The following is an 18,908-nucleotide window of genomic DNA, read 5'->3' as shown; positions in this document are numbered from 1 at the left end:
CAGGAGTGTTATAAGAAAAAAAAATTGAGAAATTAGGGCAGGTGACCAAAAGCTTGGTCAAAGAGGTAGGTTTTAAGGAGCGTCTTAAAGGAGGAAAGAGAGGTAGCGAGGCAGAGAGGTTTAGGCAGGGAATTCCAGAGCTTAGGGCCCAGGCAACAGAAGGCACGGCCACCAATGGTTGAGCGATTATAATCAGGGATGCTGAAGAGGGCAGAATTAGAGGAGTGCAGATATCTCGGGGGTTGTGGGGCTGGAGGAGATCACAGAGATAGGGAGGGGGCGAGGGCCATGGAGGGATTTGAAAACAAGGATGAGAATTTTGAAATCGAGGTGTTGCTTAACCAGGAGCCAATGTAGGTCAGCGAGCACAGGGGTGATGGGTGAACGGGACTTGGTGCGAGTTAGGACACGGGCAGCCGAGTTTTGGATTACCTCAAGTTTACGTAGGGTGGAATGTGGGAGGCCAGCCAGGAGTGCGTTGGAATAGTCAAGTCTAGAGGTAACACAGGCATGGATGAGGGTTTTAGCAGCGGATGAGCTGAGGCAAGGGCGGAGACGGGCGATGTTACGGAGGTGGAAATAGGCGGTCTTAGTTATGCTGCGGATATGTGGTCGGAGGCTCATGTCCGGGTCAAATATGACACCAAGGTTGCAAACAGGTCCATGTCAGTGTTTATGCTCCACACGAGCCCCCGCCCACCCTTCTTCAACAAATCCTTCTATTCCTTTCTCCTTCATGTGTTTATCTAACGGTCCCTTAAATGCATCTACGTGCCCAACATTCAGTCTTGGATGAGCTGTAATTTCCTGCAGTTGAAGATTAGGCAGACCACTGTCTTTGGTCCCCCGCCGCAAACTCCGTACTCTCGCCACGATTCCATTCCCCTCCTCTGCCACTGTCTGAGGTTGACTGTTCACAACCTCAGTGTCCTCTTTGACCCAGGGCTGAGTTTCCGACCCCATATCCTCTCCATCATAAAGACCCCACACAAAACAGCAATAAGATGAATGACCAGTTAATTCACATTTGATGGCCTTTGTTAAGGGATGAATATTGGCCAGGATTCTCGGACCACTCCTTGCTTTTCATTGGATAGCGCCATGGGATCCTTAGTAACCCTTGGGCTCGACTAGTGCGCCGGCCTAAATCACAGGGTTGAACCCACGACCTTCTGACCCAGAAGTTTGGGAGTTTGGGCTGAGACACTCTGGCCAATGAGAAACGTCAAGACACAAGTAAACGCACAGGAACAGCAGACTCGAGAGTGCATTCCATAGCGCAGACACGTTTTACATATCAATCACACAGGCCATTCAGCCCATCCACTCAGAAATAACCTCCCATTCATACGGTGTCAGCCATGGCTCGGTGGGCAGCACTCTCTCGCCTCTGAGTCAGAAGGGTTGTGGGTTCAGAGTCCCCACTCCAGAAATTTGAGCACAAAAATCTAGGCTGACGCTCCCAGTGCAGTACTGAGGGAGTGCCGCACTGTCGGAGGTGCCGTCTTTCAGATGAGACGTTAAACCGAGGCCCCGTCCGCCCTCTCAGGTGGATGTAAAAAATCCCACGGCACTATTTCGAAGAAGAGCTGGGGGAGTTCTCCCCGGTGTCCTGGTCCAATATTTATCCCTCAATCAACATCACTAAAAGAGATTAGCTCATCATTATCACATTGCTGTTTGTGGGAGCTTGCTGTGCGCAGATTGGCTGCCGCGTTTCCCACATTACAACAGTGACCACACTCCAAAAAGTACTTCATTGGCTGTAAAGCGCTTTGGGACGTCCGGTGGTCGTGAAAGGCGCTATAGAAATGCAAGTCTGTCTTTTTTCTTTCATTTTTTTCCCCCCTCCCCCATCACAGCAACCAATTGTTTCTCAGATGATTGCAGGTTTTTTTTTTCAATCCACTCCAGGCTGTGAGGAAGTCTGTCCCAGTCTTGAGAGCAGAATCCTCCTGCCTTCTGAACTCAATCCAACCTTTCTCTTGTGGTGCACCTCACACCCGGTGTCCAGGTTTTGAGTCAGTGTCGAGAGCAACTCCCTTATTGGATAGAGGAGTATTGCAAAAACGATATTACGTTGGTTACGAAATCACTGAGAGTAAGAAAGTGATTGAATGAACTGAACATAATTCCCAAACTCTTGGCATTAAACATTTCCTGCAGATTATTGACCTTGTTTTATTTTTTTCCCCTTTCTGTTCCTTACTCTTTACTTCTGCAAATCTATTAAATCGGCTTTGATGTTGTTGGGGCCTGATTTCCGCGTTTGCCTGCATTGGGAATGTTGCATAAGCCTGTGTGTGTGTTTTTTTTCCCATTTTCTGTCGGGAGACGTAAAATCCGAGCGGCACACCTGGCGGCCCCGTGCCTTTAAGAGGTTTGGTCAGTTACAGATTTACCTGCAAACGGTGACGTGGGCTGATTAACCTGGGCTCCAGGAAGAAGGAAGCTCCTTCCTGCTCTTGCTGGCAAGCTCAGTAACTCTCCAGCACTGATCTGAAGAGGGGGAATGTCAGCCTCTGCTATCTTTATCCTGGACCTTAAAGGCAAGGTAAGGTGTTTAATATTAAAAAACACAAGTCCCAGGACTTCAGGGGAGAATTAAGAAGCGTTCATGCCCAGCCTGGTTAATGCAGTCCCAGACTTCCCCACCCCAGTGGGTTAACAGCAATCCAGGTTTCACTTTGGAGTGCAACCTGCCGTTTTGGTTTGCTTGAGCAGCTTAAGTTCCAACTAAGATGGGTTTCAACCATAGTGCAAGAAGTTAAGACAAGGTTAAGATCTTTTTGGTTGCAATGGACTTTGCTTTTGTGCAAATGCAGAATAATGCATGCCCGGGACTGGTGGCAGGGCCTGAACGATGTCAGCACTTCACCACGCCTCCATTTAATTAAGAGTGAATGAAATTTTTAAATTATAATTTTTGAAAATTTCACCCGGTAAGTCCTGTTTAACTTCACACGGTTTTTTGCTTTTTGATGGTTGATTCCTATTTCCAGTTGCCTCGGTAACCTCCTGGGGAACCTGGGTCAGGAAGCTGAGACTCGATCGATCCCAGTCCTGCTCTCGCTCAGCAGGCTGGTCATGGGCACGCTCGAGTACCCCCGGGGGCTTAACCGCTTCACCCGGCTGAGTGGGCAACACTCTCTCTCTCGCCTGTGCCCGAAGGTCGTGGGTTCGAGTCCCACTCCAGAGACTGGAGCAGAAAATCGAGGCCGACACTCCCAGTGCAGCGCTGAGGGCGTGCCGCACTGTCGGAGGTGCCGTCTTTCGGATGAGATGTTAAACCCAGGCCCCGTCTGCTCTCTCAGGTGGATGTAAAAGATCCCATGGCCACTATTTGAAGAAGAGCAGGCGATTTGGACCTGCAATTTATCCTTCAATCAGCATCCCTAAAACAGATTATCTGGTCAGTTATCACATTGCTGTTTGTGGGATCTTGCTGTGCGCAAATTGGCTGCCGCATTTCCCACATTACAACAGTGACCCCACTTCAAAAAGTGCTTCATTGGCTGTAAAGCGCTTGGGGGACGTCCGGTGGTCGTGAAAGGCGCTATAGAAATGCAAGTCTTTCTTTTAACCTGTCTTGTGAGGAGAATTCTGCGTGATTTCAGGTTGGATTTTGAGTGAGTCTGTTGCGTCTCCAGTGGCTGCACTCCTTCAAAATCCTACCCAGTTAAGCAGGCAAACTGTTGTTTTTAAAAAAAAAATTAAAAAAAAATGCCCTCCCTCCCACAGGGTGTAGCTGGCACATTTGGCGGCACTCCCCGGTATACTAATGGGCCTTGTGGTTAGAAAGTGATCTGGTCGCTTTGGGGCCCGTGTGGAACATAAAAACCGGCGCAGGCCGATTGGCCTGTTTCTGCTCTGTACGTTCTATGTTCACGAATTCAGGCCAACCTGCGCTGAGTTAATAGGCAGTAGGGGCTCCCTAATAGGCCTCAGTGCCCGTGGGTTGGGTTTTGAGGGGGGTGGGGTGGATTCTTGCTCGACACACCAGCTGGACGTGGGGGGGTGGGGGTGGGTGGTGGCAGGTGAGGACCCAGCTGTGATGCCCGACCCCCCCTCCCCATGCGAGTGAATAGCCTGCCAGCACACCCACCAGACTCGCTGATAAAGGAAAATAGCAAAATACTGCGGATGCTGGAAATCTGGACATAACAACAGGAAATGCTGGAAACACTCAGCAGGCCAGGCAGCATCCGTGGAGAGAGAAACAGAGTCAATGTTTCAGGTCTGGGACCCTTCATCAGAACTGGAAAAAGTTAGAGATGTAACAGGTTTTAAACAGGTGCAGAGACTGTCCCTTAAGTTCCTTCCTCCCCTCCCACCCCCTTCCCTGCTTCTGCACTTGCTTAAAATATGTTCCATTTCCAACTTTCCAAAGGATGTTCTTTCCTCCCCTCCCCCCTTTTCCAGCCCCTACACCTGCTTAAAAATCTGTTCCATTTCCTGCTTTTTTCCAGTTCTGATGAAGGGTCACAGACCTGAAACGTTAACTCTGTTTCTCTCTCTCCACGGATGCTGCCTGACCTGCTGAGTGTGTCCAGCGTTTTCTGTTGTTATCGCTGATAAAGGGTGTCCATTTGGATGAGGGCAGGCGATGCCCATGGAGTTTGTACCCGAGCAACAACTTTTGGGAGTGGGTGGAAGGAGGTATTTTAGTCAGAAAAGGGATGCTTTAAGTAAGAATAACAGCGCTAAAAAATCAAATTTAGACAGTGAAAGGAGGAAAAGAGAGTCTGCAAAGGGGCAGGGGCAATGAAAGGTAGGGACTGAATTATAGTTTTAAGATGTTCTTTGACATGAATCTTGTCATTCATGTGAAAATGACCTTTGTAATAATACTGGGCGGCCTGCTGGTGGCACTGTCCAGGGAGAGTATAAATACTCGGGCATGGGCCCAGCTTGCTCAGGACATTCTTTAACAGGAACTAGTGAAGGACACAACTGACCTCCATGTTGAAAAACAGTTGATTAAAGCTTTGTTTAACGCTTAGACTAAGTGCCTAGTAGTTTTCTTACGTCATTCTTCATTTTATTTTTTCCTAATATTGACTTTGTATTTAATAGACATTAAAATTGCAGTAACACGGCTCCCCAACATCTGAGGAACTTTCATCTCTGTGATAATAGGGCATTGTCCAGCGAGCTGCAGTGATCTAATTCTCCTTTCCCAGCTATTTGGCTCAGTGGGCAGCACCCTCGCCTCTGAGTCAGAAGGTTGTGGGTTCAAGTCCCGCTCCAGGGACTTGAGCACAAAAAGCTAGGCTGACACTCTAGTGCAGTGCTGAGGGAGTGCTGCACTGTCGGAGGTGCCATCTTTTGGATGAGACGTTAAACCGAGGCCCCGTCTCTCCCCTCAGGTGGACGTAAAAGATCCCACGGCCGCTATTTCAAAGAAGAGCAGGGGGAGTTATCCCCGGTGTCCTGGTCAATGTTTATCCCTCAATCAGTGTCGGGTTAGCAGATCATTTATCTCATTGCTGTTTGAGGCATGTTGCTGCTCTCCGAAAATAATTGTACGGAGGGCTTGGAAACATTTGAGTGCAATGAGGCATGTCAAAGAAATTGGCCGACTGTGATGTCGTATGAAACATTTTCTGTTTCATAAAATGATACAGCACAGAACGAGGCCATTCGGCCCATCGTGTCTGTGCCGGCTCTTTGGTATAGCTCTCCATTTACTCCCACTCCCCTGCTCTATCCCCATAGCCCTGTAATTTCTACTGAGAACAGCAGTGGATTGCCACAGGAACTGCCGAGGGTGATAATTGCAGTGACACCTTTGGTTAAAGGGCCTCAAATTCATGAAAAATATAGTTTTGCAAGTAGGGGTCTACTAATGGTTCCACAAGATCCTCCAATTTCTGTACCTCCAGGTCTGGCGCGCCAGTGTCTCAAGTGTGTATTTTTATATTTTTCCAGTATTTATTTATTGATTTACAATGAATGGTATTTCTGTTGCTTTACGCTGGTCTAAGACTGTTTCAGTACTGGTATAGGGGTCTCGGAGTGTGTCAGTACTGGTATAGGGGTCTCGGAGTGTGTCAGTACTAGTATGAGGGGTTTGGAGTGTGTCAGTACTAGTATGAGGGGTTTGGAGTGTGTCAGTACTGGTATGGGGAGGTTTGGAGTGTGTCAGTACTGGTATGGGGGGGTTTGGAGTGTGTCAGTACTAACAACTTCAGGATGTCTCTACCTGCTTTACATCCAATAAAGTACTTTTGAACTGTAGTCACTGATTTAATTGTAGAAAATGCGGAATTTACGCACGGCAAGCTCCCACAAGCAGCAATGTGATGATGACCAGATAATCTGTTTTAGTGATGTTGGTTGAGGGATAAATATTGGTCGGGACACCGGGGATAACTCCCCCCTGCTCTTCTTCGAAATAGTGCCGCGGGATCTTTTACGTCCACCCGAGAGGGCAGACAACTGTGACTAACGAGAGAGGAAAAATAACCTTTAACCCTTGTCTTTCTTTAAACTCTCCATTGGTTCAGCTTCTGGTATGCCGGAATTACAAAGGGGACGTGGATATGTCGGAGATCGAGCACTTCATTCCGATCCTAACGCAGAAGGAAGATGAAGGGGCCGTGTCCCCATTGCTGACTCACGGCAAAGTTCATTTCTTGTGGATTAAGCACAGCAACTTATACTGTATCCTTTCTGTACGACACACACTCCAGCAAACGGCTCCACCCAATGGATCATAAGTGCCTGGAATCGTCTGGGAGCCACGATAATAGTGACACAGGCTGTTCAAACATGCAGTTTAATTGTAGGCTGGGCTGAGCTGCAGTGTTGGATGGTGAAGGAGCAGTTGTCAGCTTTGCCTCTTCTCTGTCACCATCTTCGGGATATATTAGAGAGAGAGAGAGAGAGAGAACTAGTTAATTGACTAAGGTGTTGCAATGGTCAGTTTTTTTTTAAATCTCTCTCCTCTCTCTCCACCCCCTCCCTCCCTCTTTCTCTCGACCCCCCCCCCCCCCCCCCCCCCGGTGCAGTAGTGTGTAATACTCAGAGCTGATCAATTGCAATATTTCACAATTTTCACTTTCTCCCATCCCCTCTTGAAGATGCTGCCTCCATGCTCAGTCTGGTAATGAGTGACACATGGTAAAGATTCACCTGGAGTGTGCAGATCCCAGGTTCAATTCCTGCTTTGTGATCTTCTTTCGTACGGTAGTAGCAAATCAAATGTCAATATCTAAGTCAGATATCCAGGCTAAAGTTTCCGGTGTAACAGTGTGGACATCTTGTAGGCTGCCTGCGAATTTCCTCTGAGGGCAGTGTTCGATGATGTGCTCCAGGGTCTGATCAGGAGCTCCACGGTCACATAATGGAGATGCTGTAATCTTCCTTCTATGGAGAAGGCGGGCAGCACCTACCATGACCAGTTCTGAGGCGGTTGACGGTTGTCCACTGTTTGCGAGGAAGGTTTGATCCTGCAGGTTGCACTGTGGGGTCCTCTAAGGAATCCATTCCGTACGTCGCAGTTCTTCCAAGCATTTCACCATCGGTCATCAAGGCTGAAAGGAGATCGCTGAAAGGCTTCGGCGATGGTCCAAAATGGCTTTCTAGATTTGAGACGTGTTGGCAGGTTGTTCAAGTCGGCCTGGATCGTGTCTTTGCTGGTGCAGCGGTTGTATTCTCTGGAGGCTGCATATTCGCGGCGTAGGTGTGGTGGTGCGATGTTTGCAAGCACGGGCAGCCAAGGTGTTTGGTGTCGATTAAAAGCGTACCGGTGATAATTCTCATAGTAGAATTCAGCTGGCCATCAACGGATTTGCTTTGTGGTGAGGGAGCTGATCGCGGACAAGGGGCAGCCGCGTGGAATGATCAGCTTCAGCATCCTCGGGCTGGAGAAGAGCTAAATCTCCCACAGCTTTCTGCTCTCGATCATTAGCCAGTAACCTGTACTGGAGTGAGTGAGCGTATGGACGGGGCAGAGGGAGAGGGAGGGTATCTGCAGCGGAGGCATTAGGACCATGCAATCCGAGCCAGTCAGGGGCTGACCCAGTGATCAGTCTTCCACGTCGTTGTTTAGATTTGCGAATATGCAGTCTCCAGAGAACACAACCGCTACAGCAGCAAAGACACGCCGATCCAGGCCGACTTGAACAACCTACCACCAACCCGTCTCAAATCTAGAAGACCACTTTGGACCATCGCCAAGGCCCTTCAGTGATCTCGTCTCAGCCTTGATGACCGATGGCGAAATGCTTGGAAGAACTGTGACATATGGAATGGATTCCTTATAGAGGACCCCCACAGTGCAATCTGAAGGATCAAACCTTCCTCACAAACAGTGGACAACCATCAACCACCTCAGAACCGGTCATGGTGGATGCTGCCCGTCTTCTCCATAGGGCTCCTGCAAGGACAACGCCACCCCCTGGGCAGAATACCCTATTTCCCCGTTGGCGCTTGTAGTGTATGTACCTTTAAGAAAGAACTACTTTTACAGCTCCTGTATACTGTAGTACCGGCAGTGACCACACCTGTATATAAACCCTGTGTAGGGATCTGTACGTTAGTTTTTAGACTACCCTCATCCAGTAAACACCTGTTGATTGTTAATCTGCAGTCTCCGTCTATTTATTGAAGAACACCATACCTTAAGATTCACGGATTTAACAGCGCTCGTACTCCTGAGAAGAATAGGAACAGGAGTAGGCCATTCGGTGCCCCCGAGCCTGTTCCGACATTCAGTGAGATCACGGCTGATCTGTATCCTAACTCCATTTATCCTGGGTTCGGGACGGAATCCTCCAGCGTTCCCGCCCGTGAATGCTGAGCAGCGGACCCCCCCCCCCAATGGCCCAGAAATTCGGGTCCCCATGGGTGAGTACGCACGGGGTACTCGCGCGTAGGCCCAATGAAAGTGCCGGTTTCGTGCATGCACTGCGCATGTGCGGGAAACCGGAACTTCTGTTCCCTTAAAGGAAGGGGTTCAGAGGTCAAACGCGTGCGCCGGAGAGGCAGCGCGTACGCCTGGAACTTCTGTTTTTTTTGCAGGTTTCTCCGGGAGGGTAAGTCTCCAGGAGCTACGCTTTTAAAAAGCATTCGCAAGGCCTGCTTTTAACAAGGTAAGTGGTGAATTAAGTAAAATTAAAACATTTTTTCCACAGGTTTATTATTTCTAAATACTTTAAAGAAAGGTAAGTTTATTTTTAACCCTGTTAGAAAATGTAATTAATTTTTTCAAAAATTTAAATTATTGTTTAAAATAGTTATTTAATGTAATTTATAGTTATTTTAAAAATGTGATCTTTTTAAAATTTATTTGAAGTTTTAGTGATGTTTTGGGGCTTATAGTATTTATAGGTTTGACAGCTCTTCCTGTCAAACTTATGAATGACGCATTCCCTGCTACCATTGGCTCTCCATGGCCCACGTGATCCCAGGGGACGCATCGAACTAACTGCGCCCCTGGGATACGCAAGCACTGCACGCCGGCAGCTGGAGGAGGCCCAGGATCGGAATCCCACGTGGGCCCCACAGCTCAATGGCCGGCGCGCTAGGTAAGTGCAGGTCGGGGTCTTGCACCCACGGGAAGCCTCCCCGACCCAAATTTCTGGGCTTAAGTCGATCGAATGTGTAGCTTTGAAAAGATGTCATGCGTTGAATACTGCCGAGTGTTTCTTTTTCTTAACCTAGTGTTCAGTGGTTGCAACTACAATAAAAAATTCAAATGCCTCCCTTGTGTACGCATTCTTATATAAAATCGTACAGGTAAAGGCCTCCATTTTTATTACTTTAAATCCTGGTATAAGTGATTGTTAACTGGCATGATTCTTCCTTGTCTTCCCCCTCCTTTCAGCAGACCCTGTTCCACATGCACCAACTCCCTCTGTACCTCGCCTGAGTTGCTGTTTTAGTGGGGCCTGACCAATGCTGTCCACATGAAATGCTTTCCCCATACTGGCTCGCGACTGGGAGCCCCCGAGTGCCATTGGGCATTACTCTGCAGGGTTGCAACCGTTGCCGGTTCCCCTTTGCCGTTGCAGCTAATCACAAACCACGAGGGTTGGACTGGAGTCACGTGTGGGCCAGACCGGGTCGGGGTGGCAGGTCCGTTCACTGAAGAGCATTTGAGAACCATCCCCTTCCACCCCATCCCGCCAGCCCTCCGAGGCCAAGTTACTGGATTAATTACATTGAGTGTACAGCACAGAAACAGGCCATTCGACCCAACTGGCCTGTGCTCCACACGAGCCTCTTCCTATTCCATATGTGCTTATCTAGCTTCTCCTTAAATGCATCTATGCTATTCTCCTCAACTACTCCTTGTGGTCGCTCGTTCTGCATTCTAATCACTCTTTGGGTAAAGAGGTTTCTCCAAATTCCTTTTTTGGATTCAATTACACGATGATGAGATTTGAACTCCCAACCTCCTAAGGGTTGTTAGTCCAGTACCATAACCACTAGGCTAAGGGTGTGTGAGCTTAGACAGTGGGTGGCTGGCGGGTTACTTAGCTCTGGAGCCAAGCTTGGTCCTCACCTGACATCCATGTTTCCAGGAAGCGGGGTGTCACGAGATAGTGATTAAGACCAGGAACCTGGGCTTCTTATCCCCTCTCCAGCCCAGGGGCGTTCAGGCCAGCTGCCCCCCCTCTGCTGAGATCGATGTACGCAACACAAGCTTGGGATTCAAGCGTGGGACCTTTTGAGGTCAGAATGGTTCCGCGACTCATTGGGTAAACTCTCCTCAAAGTCACTGTTAAAAATGAATGCATCTTGTTATAAATCTCATCATCATGACGAAACGACTCATGAAATAACACTGGACGGCCAGCTGGTGGCGCCGTCCAAGGAGTATAAATACTCGGGCGTGGGCCCAGCTTGTCCAGAGACATTTTGTAAGACAGGAACTAGTGAAGTACAACTAGACCTCCATGTTTTGAAACAGGTTGATTTAAAGCCTTGCTTTATGATCAAACCAAGTGCGTAGTGAGTTTTATTATGTCACATCTTGTTGCTAAAACCTGGCAGCAGCCCCCCCGCCACCACTCACCTGGTTTGTCCATTATTGGTGCCCGTGAGTTGGGCAAGAAGGCGGTGCTGGGGACGCTGGCCACTAAGTAACAACCCCTGGCACCCATGGAGCAAGTGGGTCCTCAGTTGTTAGACGCACTGCCCGCTGCTGGTAATGAGCCTGGCTCATCAGGAAGATCCCACGGTAGCTGATGGCGGCTGGGACTCGACAGTTGGGCCGTGGTTTCTGGGCTAAGGAGGGGAAAGCAAGGATCAACCGGGGATACCTGCTCCTGCTCACAATCCATGGACTCCTGATGCAAAGTGCATTTGGATGAGGACAGGGTTGGGCTTCCAGGCTGACCCCCATGGCCTGATGACTCTCGTTGTCCAAGCCTATACTTGGGCGAGGTATCTGAGGGCGACTGGGAGCCATGGAGCTGTACCCCAAGAGTCAACGTCTTCAGGAGTGGAGAGGAGTGGGGGGTGTTGGGGGAAGGCTTTGAAATCATCATTCATTGTACTTAAACCTATGACCCACGACAGCTCACACCTGCCTTCTCTCCAGGTCTTCACAGAGTATTTTAAGGAGCTGGAGGAGGAAAGCATTCGGGACAACTTTGTGGTAGTCTACGAGCTCCTGGACGAAGTGATGGACTTCGGCTTCCCACAGACCACAGACAGCAAGATCCTGCAGGAGTGAGTGTCCAAAACCGACCCGTTCCCAACTCCCTCATCGGTCTAGGGGCCGGTCACTGTGCAGACATCCCCAAACAGTAAAAAAAAAAATATCCGTACTCGCAAGCCAGGGGATCACCTGGCGCTCAGGCGGGGTGGGGTGGTGAGTGTACATATTGGGAGGCACAGGCATTGTGCAGGACAGGCTCAATGGACCAGAGGGTCTTTTCATGTCCATTATTGTTCATATATATTTTTTTATTTATTTGTTCCTGGGATGTGGGTGTAGCCAGCATTTATTGCCCATTCCCATTCCTAATTGCTCTCGGTGAGCCACCTGATACAACTTGCTAGGCAATTTCAGAGGGGAGTCCTAGAGTTATACAGCACAGAAAGAGGCCCTTCGGCCCATCGTGTCCGCGCCGGCCATCAAGCCCTGTCTATTCTAATCCCATTTTCCAGCACTTGGTCCGTAGCCTTGTATGCTAAGGCGTTTCAAGTGCTCATCTAAATGCTTCTTGAATGTTGTGAGGGTTCCTGCCTCTACCACCCTTTCAGGCAGTGAGTTCCAGATTCAACCACCCTCTGAGTGAAAAAGTTTTTCCTCAAATCCCCTCTAAACCTCCTGCCCCTTACCTTGAATCTATGCCCCCTTGTTATTGACCCCTCTACTAAGGGGAAAAGTTCCTTTCTATCTACCCCCCTCATAATTTTGTACACCTCACTCGGGTCCCCCCTCAGCCTTCTCTGCTCTAAGGAAAACAACCCCAGCCTGTCCAGTCTCTCTTCATAGCTGAAGCGCTCCAGCCCAGGTAACATCCTGGTGAATCTCCTCTGCACCCTCTCCAATGCAATCACATCCCTCTTATAGTGTGGCGACCAGAACTACACACAGTACTCCAGCTGTGTCAACCACATTGCCGTGGGTCTGGAGTCACATATAGGCCAGACCGGATAAGAACGGCAGATTTCCTTCTCTAAAGGAAATTAGTGAACCAGATGGGTTTTTACGACAATCCGGTAGTTTCATGGTCACCATCACTGACACGAGCTTGTTATTCCAGATTTATTTAATTAACTGAATTTAAATTCCCCGGCTGCCGTGGTGGGATTTTAACTCATGTCACCGGATCATTAGGCCGCTGGATTACTAGTCCAGTGACATAACCACTATGCTACCGTACTCGAAGGTATAGGCCTTCTAGAACACGATATGGAAATATCTAGAACTTTTTCACAAAAGAGTGAAAATGTGTTGAATACAGTCCTGTGTTAGAATGTTAAAATGTTGTATTCAACGCGATGCTGCTCACGGGGAGAAGTTACGTAGATTACGTTCCCCGCCCCCCTCCCCACCTGCCGTGGTTTGCACAGGCTAATTGTGCTCATACAAACATAGAAGACAGGAGCAGGAGTAGGCCATTCGGCCCCTCGAGCCTGCTCCGTCATTCAATGAGATCATGGCTGATCATCCAAACTCAGTAGCCTGTCCCTGCCTTCTCCCCATATCCCTTGATCCCTTTAGCCTTATCATCCTCTCTAACCCATGAGGTCGAATGTCAAACCTGGTTCCCTACGGCAAGCAAACAATGATCAGATTCACATCCTCGTTCCGCAAAACCTGAAGCCCAGACCTGGAATGATTAGGAGTCCTGGTCACCAAGTGGCCGTTCCTCCTTCACTTTGGATACCAGAAACAATGTCTGCCGTCCTTGCCAGAGACATGTGCCGAACGTCAGAAGATCGAGGTAGCCTGTGTAGGCTTGTTTTTCTTTCCTTTTTCCTCCATCCCCAGCCCCATTTTTCTCCCTTGCTTTCCTGAAGGTGCTGACTCGTGTTAAAAGAACATAAGGATTAGGAGCAGGAGTCGGCCATTTGGCCCCTCGAGTCTGCTCCGCCATTCAATAAGATCATGGCTGAACTTCTACCTCAATTTCACTTTCCCACTATATTCATTGATTCCCTTCAAAAAGTGTTCAAGAATCTATCGATTTCAGTCTTGAATATACTCAATGACTGAGCATCCACAGCCCTCTGGGTTTGAGAATTCCAAAGGTTCACAACCCTCTGAGTGAAGAAATTTCTCCTCATCTCAGTCTGATGATACAAAGCTAGGGGGAATGTAAGTTGTGAGGAGGATGCAAAGAAGCTTCAAGGCGATATAGACAGGCTAAGTGAGTGGGCAAGAACATGGCAAATGGAATATAATGTGGAGAAATGTGAAGTTATCCACTTTGGTAGGAAAAATAGAAAAGCAGAGTATTTTTAAAATGGTGAGAGATTGGGAAATGTTGGTGTTTAGAGGGACCTGGGTGTCCTTGTACACGAATCACTGAAAGTTAACCTGCAGGTACAGCAAGCAATCAGGAAAGCAAATGGTATGTTGGCCTTTATTACAAGAGGATTTGAGTATAAGAGTAAAGATGTCTTACTGCAATTATATAGGGCCCTGGTGAGACCACACCTGGAGTATTGTGTACAGTTTTGGTCTCCTTACCTAAGGAAGGATATACTTGCCATAGAGGGAGTGCAGCGAAGGTTCACCAGACTGGTTCCTGGGATTGGGGGGATTGTCCTATGAGGAGAGATTGAGTAGACTAGGCCTATATTCTCCAGAGTTTAGAAGAATGAGAGGTGATCTCATTGAAACATACAAAATTCTTACAGGGCTTGACAGGGTAGATGCAGGGAGGATGTTTCCCCTGGCTGGGGAGTCTAGAACCAGGGGTCACAGTCTCAGAATTAGGGGTTGGCCGTTTAGGACCGAGATGAGGGAGAAATTTCTTCACTCAGAGGGTGATGAATGTTTGGGGGGCAGAAAAGAGCAAAATGGCAAAAGGGATGATAGTGCAAGGAAAGAAACAAAAGATGTATCCAGAAGAAATGTAAATGGTTGCAGCAGAATCATTACCAGCACCTGCTGGCCGAGAAAATGGGGGCGGTGGTTATGGTCTGAAATTGTTGGACTCGATGTCGAGTCCGGTAGGCTGTATATGCCTAATCGAGCTTACGTTGAGCTTCATTGGAACAGTGTAGGAAGCCGAGGACAGCGCGGTCAGAGTGGGAGTGGGACGGAGAACTAAAGTGGCGAGCGACCGGAAGCTCGGGGTCACGCTTGCGGACTGAATGGAGGAATTGTTTAGAAGCAAGTATAGGGGCGGGGGGGAAGGGGTGGGAAGGAAAGAACAAAAGGGAACAAAGAATGGGACTCATCCAAAGCAAGGTGAGGAAAGCTGAGTGACGAGGAGCCTTGGTCTTGAACCCGCGCTGATGGGGGTCCGGTTGGGATTTGGCTCTCTGTTTCTTTGTTCGTTTTGTTCTGATCGGGGGGCTGGGATCGGAGCGAAGTAGCTTGACTCATGCCTGGTCATTTCTGTTTTCCGTTGGACAGATATATCACACAGCAGGGGCAAAAACTGGAAGTAGCCGCCCCACGGCCCCCTGCCACGGTTACTAACGCCGTGTCCTGGAGGTCAGAGGGCATCAAGTACAAGAAGAACGAGGTCTTCATTGATGTCATCGAAGGTGTCAACGTGTTGGTGGGTGCTGCTTTTTGAGGTGAATGATTTGTCATTCCACCCATAACCTCTTGATCCTTGAGTCCTGCTCAGCACTTGGGTGCAGTTCTCTAAGGACCAGCGGGGGCGCTGTCCTGGAAGAACAAACGCAGCTTGCATTTTATACGGTGCTTTTAACACAGAAACATTTCTCAAGGTGCTGCACAGGAATGGGCACCAAGCCAAAGGAAGAGATACTGGGAGATGTGACCAACAACCTGGTCACAGAGGCAGTTTTAAGAAAGGTCGTAAAAGAGTCGAGGGAGGTGAAGAGGTTTAAGGAGGACATTCCAGGGCATGGGGCCAAGGCAGTTGAAGGCACAGCCAATGAGTTGGAGGAACAGAGCTTGGGGGCATGGAGTATTGGTGGGGGGGGGGGGGCTTCAGGGAGGGTTACAGAGATAGGGAGGGGTGACATGAATCAGTCATTCATGAAAGAAAGACTTATGAAATAATACTGAGCGGCCTACTGGTGGCGCTGTCCAGGGAGAGTATAAATACTCAGGCACGGGCCCAGCTTGCGCAGGACATTCTTAACAGGAACTTGTGAAGGACACAACTAGACCTCCATGTTGTAAAACAGTTGATTAAAGCTTTGTTTAACATTTAGACCAAGTGCCTAGTAGTTTTCTTACATCAAGGGGCAAGGCCATGAAAGGATTTAAGCCCGAGGATGATAGTTTTAAATTTGAGGCCCTGGTGGAGCAGAAGCCAACGTCGGTCAGCAAGGACAGAAGTGACGAGTCAGCAGGAGTTGGTGTGGGATGGGATAGTGTGGGGCAGCAGAGTTGTGGAGGATGGGAGCCCGGCCGGGAGTCCGGAAGTGACAAAGGCTTGGATGAGGGATTCACCAACAGCCAGAAGATCCGCTGACTTTACCCAACCAGGGGGTCTTTTCCCAGTGGCACGGTTTAACTTTGGGAAGTGGTCCAGCGTGTGAATGGTCGCCAGCCCTGGTTCTTCTGGCTGAAGACTGGCTTGAGTGCAATGTAGACCCTCCTCGGCTATCTGGGAAAGGTCTACCCCCACCAGAAAACCCGGGGCAGACTCTGGAGGAGTGGGACCCGAGGCCTTTTCTCATCCTCGACTTGGAAGTGTGTGGTTTTGCGTGAGGTAACAAACCGTTGGGTAGAGCGAGAACTGAATGTCCTACCAGGGCAGGGTAGGGACAGCGAGTGTGCTATACAGAGCAGGTGAGGTTGGAGAATGGATTTGCCTTTGGATGCATCCTTGCTATGGCTTACTGTTGGGTTGCATTCGTGGCAGTTGTGCATGTCCAGTCTACCTCTTCCCTACATTACAACAGTGACTCCATTTCAAAAATACTTCATTGACTGTAAAGCACTTTGAGACGTCCGGCGGTCGTGAAAGGTGCTATATAAATGCAAGTCTGTCTTTTCTTTTTTACAGAAAGCCTCAGCCAACAACCTATCAGTCCTTTACTTTATTTCCACTAATTATGTTATAAAAAGAAAGAGAACTGTTTGAACGCATTATTTTGAGGGGAGGGGAGGGGAGAAACACCTTTTTCCCCCATTGATTGTTCCTAAATCTCTCCACCACTGGGGGTTTTCCTCCTCTCATGCCTGGGTTTGTTGTAGACTCATTGATAGAGATTGATTGATGTCGCAGAACGATACAGCACAGAAGGGGGCCATTCGGCCCATCGTGCCTATGCCGGCTCTTTGAAAGAGCGATCCCATTAATCCCACTCCCCTGCTCTTTCCCTGTAGCCCTGTAAATTTTTTCCCTTCAAGTATTTATCCAATTCTCTTTTGAAAGTTACTATTGAATCTGCTTCCACTGCCCTTCCAGGGAGCGCGTTCCAGATCACAACAACTCGCTGTGTGTAAAAAAAAAAAAAAAAAAAAAAAGTTTCCTCACGTCACCTCTGGTTCTTTTTTCTTGCAAATCATCGTAAATCTGTGTCTTCTGGTTACCAACCCCTTCTGCCACTAGAAACAGTTCCTCCTTACTTACTCTATCAAAACCATTCATGATTTTGAACACCTCTATCAAATCTCCTCTTCACCTTCTCTGCTCCAAGGAGAACAACCCCAGCTTCTCCAGTCTCTCCACATCACTGAAGTCCCTCATCCCTGGTCCCATTCCAGTAAATCTCCTCTGCGCCCCCCTCCCAGGCCTATGATTAGACCGCCACTATTGTCGTATCGTGCGACTACCAGGAGGGTAGAAGGCGAGATTAGATGGACCGTGATCTTTCATCATCAAGCAATTCCCTCCGTTCCTATGAGAGTTTCCCAGTTGCTCCACTCACCTCCTCCTTGTCTTTCGGGCAGGTCAGTGCCAACGGGCAGGTTCTGCAGAGCGAGATTGTCGGCAGTGTGAAGCTACGGGTTTTTCTCTCGGGAATGCCAGAACTTCGGCTTGGGCTAAACGACAAGGTTCTCTTCGAAATAACGGGGCGTAAGTAGCGCGACAGCACCCTGTTAGTCTAGCGACGGTTTCACCAATGTCCTGTTAAGGTAATACAAAGAGTTTTACCCTCTGTTATCGGAGGAAGTAGTTGCTGACATGAATCAGTCATTCATGAAAGAAAGACTTATGAAATGATACTGAGCGGCCTACGGGTGGCGCTGTCCAGGGAGAGTATAAATACTCTGGCACGGGCCCAGCTTGCGCAGGACATTCTTAACAGGAACTTGTGAAGGTCACAACTAGACCTCCATGTTGTAAAACAGTTGATTAAAGCTTTGTTTAACGCTTAGACCAAGTGCCTAGTAGTTTTCTTACGTCAGTTGCTTAGTCTCTGTCTCTCTCTGTCTCTCTCTGTCTGTCTCTGTCTCTGTCTCTGTCTCTCCCCCTCTCTCTCTCTCTCTCTCTCTCTCTCTCTCTCTCTCTCTCTCGCTCTCGCTCTCGCTCTCGCTCTCTCTCTGCTCCTCTCTCTATAGCCCAGCGAAGAGCCAACAGTGCCGGCGGAAGATGGGCGGGGAGATCGATCGCCATAAAAGCCTCCAGCTGGAGCTGGTCATCCTGTGCATTTGAGGCAGTCAAACCACGGCCAGACAGATTGTAAACATACTTAACTATAAGCAGATGGGTTCGCCTTGAAAGCGTGAGACTTGTAGAAATAAATACAAGATCTTCCAAAATGCCAGAAGGAAAAATGAAAGGCTTGCGGACAGCACCAGGAAGAGTGGAGAAAATTGCCCCACCGCCAGAGAATGTTGTGAGGATGGGCTCCACCGTTTTCATGTGGGTGGGAGCTATTTCTGTCTGTCTGAACAGGGTGTGAAGAAATGGGCTGAGAGTTGGCAGTGCTGATGTGTCAATATCCGTCCAACCCAAACCAGTAGAACATGGAAAAGACACTGGCCCGGAATTTTGCAGTCAGCGGCAAAGCGAAGGCCTAGCCTGCCGGCTCCGAGGTGCGCTCCGCAGCGGGATCTCGCGATCCCTGCGTCGCGAGCATCCGGTTTTCCGACCTGCGGCTCAAGTCAACGGAGTACAGTGGGGATCCCACGGTGCGAGCTGCTGTGACGTCAGCAGGCTGTCGGAGCAGAGTTCTCACAAGCCAGCTGACCAGGAAGTGGGTCAGCTCTTAAACTTTTTTTTTAAAACTGTTGAGAGAGAGAGAGAGCAAAACAAAGATTGGGGCTCTCGCATGGGGAAAAGGCAAACCTGAAATAAAGATGGTCAAACTTAATTTTTTTTTGAAGAAAATTT

General features: G+C 48.8%; 1 protein-coding gene across 1 annotated transcript in view; it reads left to right on the top strand.

The window, feature by feature from the left end:
* The first annotated feature begins 2,399 nt into the window (after positions 1 to 2,399).
* The window catches only part of LOC147097673 (AP-1 complex subunit mu-2), a 37,233-nt gene continuing 20,724 nt past the window's right edge, over positions 2,400 to 18,908 (top strand). Inside the window, exons 1-6 of the mRNA XM_085971671.1 lie at positions 2,400 to 2,554; positions 6,510 to 6,666; positions 9,677 to 9,744; positions 11,555 to 11,685; positions 15,056 to 15,203; positions 17,522 to 17,648. Coding sequence (XP_085827797.1) covers positions 2,513 to 2,554; positions 6,510 to 6,666; positions 9,677 to 9,744; positions 11,555 to 11,685; positions 15,056 to 15,203; positions 17,522 to 17,648 — 673 coding nt within the window. The 5' untranslated portion in view covers positions 2,400 to 2,512. The remainder of the gene's footprint in view (positions 2,555 to 6,509; positions 6,667 to 9,676; positions 9,745 to 11,554; positions 11,686 to 15,055; positions 15,204 to 17,521; positions 17,649 to 18,908) is intronic.

The sequence above is a fragment of the Somniosus microcephalus genome, chromosome 31 (genome assembly GCF_052327205.1).
Source record: "Somniosus microcephalus isolate GS21.2 chromosome 31, FLI_Smic_1.0, whole genome shotgun sequence".
NCBI classification, from domain to species: domain Eukaryota; kingdom Metazoa; phylum Chordata; class Chondrichthyes; order Squaliformes; family Somniosidae; genus Somniosus; species Somniosus microcephalus.
This window is presented reverse-complemented; position numbering and strand designations above follow the sequence as displayed.